Consider the following 4,931-nt stretch of genomic DNA (forward strand, 5'->3'; position numbering starts at 1 on the left):
AACGTAAAGACGGACGAAATGCTGCTAAGCATCTTGCCTGGCGTGCTAACGATTCTGCCAGCTCGCCGCTTTAAAGATGTACCTAATAATAATAACGATAGCTAAGTATGTATAAGACTATAAATTAGCAGGGTCGATAACTAGAGTCAATTTTAAAATACTGCTGCTTATTTTATTGATTTCAAATTTTGGCACAGAGCCAGTAATTTTCGAGGGGTGGGGGTGGGGATAAGTCGATTACATCGACTCCAGTACTCAACTGGTACTTATTTCATCGACCTCGAAAGGATGAAAGGCAAGTCGACCTCCGCGGAATTTGAACTCAAAACGTAAAGACGGACGAAATGCTGCTAAGCATCTTGCCTGGCGTGCTAACGATTCTGCCAGCTCGTCGCTTTTAATTATGCTTATTTTATTGACCATTGAAGCATTGATAACTTGATGAGGATGGCGATGCCTTTCATCCTTCTGGTAATGATGAAATGAGTGGTAGTGGTTCTGGTAGTAGTAGTAGTAATGGTCAATGTTTGAAGTGTTTGAAATCGACTGAAACCCTCCAAATTTCCAGTACGGTGCAATATTAGAAATCAATACCAATAAATATTAGCTGTTTTTAGTCTTGTTCGTGCTTTTGATGATGATGGTGAGAATGATGATGACGACGACGAAGGTAAGGATGAGGATGAGGACGAGGATGAGGATGAGGATTTACAAAAGTAAATAAATACCTTGTACGTTGTTTCACTTTACTCATGAGTGTTTCCACGTCATCATCAGACATTCCTTTGATTTGTTGTAAGAAAACAATTTCGTAGCGTGCAACGATCTGTAAAACAAATATAGAAAGAATGATAAATATTGTTAAAAAAATCTGCAAGAAATTTAATTCAGGGCAGAGTACTTAATAACATGAAAGAGCCTGGAAATATCTGTTTATTCAGATGATGGCACACACACACACACACACACACATGCACATGCTCACACGTAGTTGACTCTCCTGAAAAAGTACTCAATCCGAAATGTGTGTTGGATTTTCCACTCTCCACAGCAAGTTCACAGTACTCTTATGGTCGATTCTACGATATATATATATATATGTATGTGTGTGTGTGTGTGTGTATACAAGGCACGATGGCTAAATTGTCGCCATTTTATATTTTTAATTTCGCGTATGCACATTGTTTTTGATTTTGTCGACTACACAGCATAATAGGGTCAGTTGGGCACCGTCTGTGAGAAAAATAGCATTATGACGCAATTCACTCTGCCAGAAATTTGGAAACATGGTGTACTGCTTGGCATTCCAGCCGGAAGCTCCAGCATGAACATTTCAGAGTTTTTGGGTGTCAATTTGAGGTCAGTGCAATCTGAGAACATATACCAATGTGATAAAAATCAAACATCCAGTCAACATCATGGTCTTTGCAGTGATCACTAGTGATGGCGATATTATGCCTCCACTCATCTTCCCACACGGCTTCAAACTCAACACGGAGGCCTACATCAAGTGCTTGGAGGAGGTAGTGCTGCCTTAGATCAAGAAGGTGGCTGCTGGAAGACCCTATGTCTGGCAACAGGACTCTGCACCATTCCACACAAGCAGGAAAACCCAGTCATGGCTGTCAGACAATTTCTGCGACCACACAACCCCTAATATCTGGCCACTTAACTCCCTAGACTGTAACCTCCTTGATTATTATGTGTGTGGTGCAGTTGAGCGAGAGACCAACAAAACTCCTTGTAGCACCAAAGATGAACTGAAGGCAAGGATTATGGCAACATTCACCACCGTAAACAAGGAGACCGTCCAGAAAAGTTACATGAAGTTCCGAAGTCGTCTGGAGGCTGTGATTGAAGCCAATGGCAATTTTATTGAATAAATTTACTCTTTAGTATTTAAAGATATTTTTATGCAATTTTGGTAAATATATCTGTTAAAATGAGATGTCAGAGTTATTTTCATTTTTGCGTAATTTAGTTTATTCACTGCATTCTGTGTATATATATATATATATATATATATATATATATATATATATATATATATATATTGCGCGTGTTCTGCCATCATCGCTCTATGGAAGTGAGACATGGTATATTTATCGTTAGCATTTGAAGCATTTGGAACGATTCCATCAACATTGTCTTCGGAAAATACTTTGTATAAACTGGAGTATGGCAATCGGTGATGTAGAGGTACTTGAGAGACGTTGTAGCAGGAATGTAGAATCGGTCATTCTGCAAAGTATGAGCTGGGGAAGACATCTGGTGAGAATGAATTATAATGGACTTCCTAAGCAACTTTTGTATGGTGAGCTGGAAGATCGTAAAAGGCCACCGCATAAACCCGAAACCATTACACTTTGAAGGCTATGCGTTTACAATTCAGTAACAGGAGATTGCCACAAAGTACCTGGTAAACAAGAGAGACAGTGACGCTCTTGTAATCCCAAGGTGCAACTGCATGCGTAGGCTATGTCATGTTTCTGTGGAAGACATTACGCATGTTATTAGCAGCTGTCCTAAAATGTCGTCACGGTACTACCTCCCTATGCGGCACGATGTTGCTGATAAAACAATTTACAATGCTATCTGCAAAAAAAAAAAAAGCCGTTCTGAAATAAACTTAGAAAATCCCTCTGTTATGGAATACATTCATAGACTCTAACTCAAGGAATACTGGTGGAATATTTCCATCAAAACTTCTGTTAAATGTAAGCATAGCAAACTGGATATTGTTGCTTGGTACAGAGGGGCAGAGGAATGTACCATCATAGAGGTTAGCTGCCCTGCAGATATAAATATCTCTTTGAAAATCGAAGAAAATGGGGATATCTATGGACAGCTGCTTCGAAACCTCCAGCTTCTATATCCAGACAATGAATTCATATTCATACCAATAATAATTGGAACACTAGGTTTTGTTAGTAAATGCTTAAAGGAGAACTGGATAAACTGGGATTTTCAGAAAGAGAAATTGACCGGTTGATTCGTACATTAGAAGTCCAATCTGTGAGTAGAATAGTAAAAATATGCAAGACTTTTCTCAAGTTCCAAATGTGAATTTGTCTGTGTTAACTACATCCCAAAGATGGAGCCTTGTATCTTTGTTGGAAACCGGCTCCCTCCTCAGTGGAAGATGTATAATAATTTAAAAGAGACATACATACATACATACATACACCCACATATATGAAATAATTATTTGATAAAACTATAAAATATTTTTAAAAAAATGATACCTCTAAAATATTCATTATTAATTCACTAAAATCAACTTATGAATAATCAAAAATAAAAGTTCACACTTATTTGTTTATTTCTTTTTTCTTTTTAGTCACAGCCATATTTTGTCTGCAAAACATTGAATAAGTTACTTAAAAGGAGCCAACTCAGTATTTTATAATGATCAGAAATATTGATTTAACCCTTTCGTTACAATTTTTCTATCTAAATTACATTCCAATGTGTGTTAACTAAATTCTAAAATAATCGTAAATTCAGTCTGGTTTCGTAAAATAGTTACTATGTTTTTATCAATGAATATATTAAAGTGCTTTTTTTTTCATAACTTAAAAGGTTCGTCTATAAATCTATTATGGATTTTGTTTCAAAACTACTTTACTTGCAGGTAAAACCTGTGCTATATAGTTATTTAAATTTTGTTTAAATATCATCGTAAAAAAATGAATTATGATTCAAAATATTTCATAGACTACTGAATCTCCATTATCATACTTTGTGGGGAAAATGCCTTAATTTAGTCCAGTTCATTCTCTTTGTTTATATTTTGCATAACGATTGTTCACCGACGTTATTATATGGAACATTAGAACTGGAATAAATCAAAGTTGTAACAATGAGTAATGTTAGATGAATGAGAACGAAAACTTTCAGTTTTAGGTGTTCATTTGTTTTATTTTCACGAATTTACACTGTCTCTCTTGTTTACCAGGTACTTTGTGGCAATCTCTTGTTACTGTATTGCAAACGCATAGCCTTCATAGTGTGATGTAATGTAAGGGTTTTGTGTCCAAGAGAGGCTGCGCTTAGTGTCAATTCTACTGTCTTCTTCAAGCTTCCGGGCAACATTACTGTTCCAAGAAAAGAGAATTAAGTTATGTTGACTAGTACTGTTTATGGCAGAAAAAAGAAAATGATGTTCAAGAGAACACTAGAAGCGTGTCTGAGGAAGTGGTGAGTGTTTTAGAGGTAACAGTGACAGTTCTTTTCATAATCCAGCATTTTGACAGTCTGAACTGTGGTTACTTCCAAGATCGAGAATTTGCCGGCAGTTACTCTTCGTTGCTTACGTTGCTAACTTCCTGATGTACCGTTTATCATTCAAATTTTCCTTTACTTTGTCGTAAGATCTGGTCTCTTATAGAGTCCCAGAACAAATCTTATCGGAGAGATCTGTGATGACGTCATCACTCAAAAATCCAGGATGTGTTTCTTGTAATTTGATTGGCCAGATTTTCGCTGACGTAATCACTCAATTTGAAAGATCCTATTTGTTCCTTTACGCACACATTTCCAGAGAAAGCAGGAGAGCTTGAAATTTAGGTAGAGACCTGCTATAAGTAAGTAATAATTAGGTGCAGTTTCTAAAAATTTTCGAGAAAAAGCAATGTAATTAAAAATTTTTCCGCCCGTTGTTTTAAGAATATTTATATATGCTGTAATATGTGTATTTACAGAATGAAGTGTAGCGTTGTAACATAGGAAGACCTAAAGACAGGGATTTGTTTGGTGTGAGAGGCGGCGTGAGGTTTTGCCTACTTAGAGAGACTGGTTGGTGGGATAGGTGATAGTATGATGGACTGGCACAATGTGAGTTAACCAATCGCATTCGAGTTTAGATTACACACACACACACACACACACACACACACACACACACACACACACACACACACACACACACA

The 4,931-nt window shown here is 36.8% G+C and overlaps 1 protein-coding gene across 1 annotated transcript in view; it reads right to left on the minus strand.

The window, feature by feature from the left end:
* LOC106871016 (deoxyribonuclease gamma) overlaps positions 1 to 4,931 on the minus strand; it is a 93,675-nt gene that overhangs the window by 45,093 nt on the left and 43,651 nt on the right. The window contains exon 2 of the mRNA XM_014917271.2: positions 729 to 826. Within this exon, the coding sequence (XP_014772757.1) occupies positions 729 to 826 (98 nt within the window). The remainder of the gene's footprint in view (positions 1 to 728; positions 827 to 4,931) is intronic.

Source organism: Octopus bimaculoides, chromosome 2, assembly GCF_001194135.2.
Source record: "Octopus bimaculoides isolate UCB-OBI-ISO-001 chromosome 2, ASM119413v2, whole genome shotgun sequence".
NCBI classification, from domain to species: Eukaryota; Metazoa; Mollusca; class Cephalopoda; order Octopoda; family Octopodidae; genus Octopus; species Octopus bimaculoides.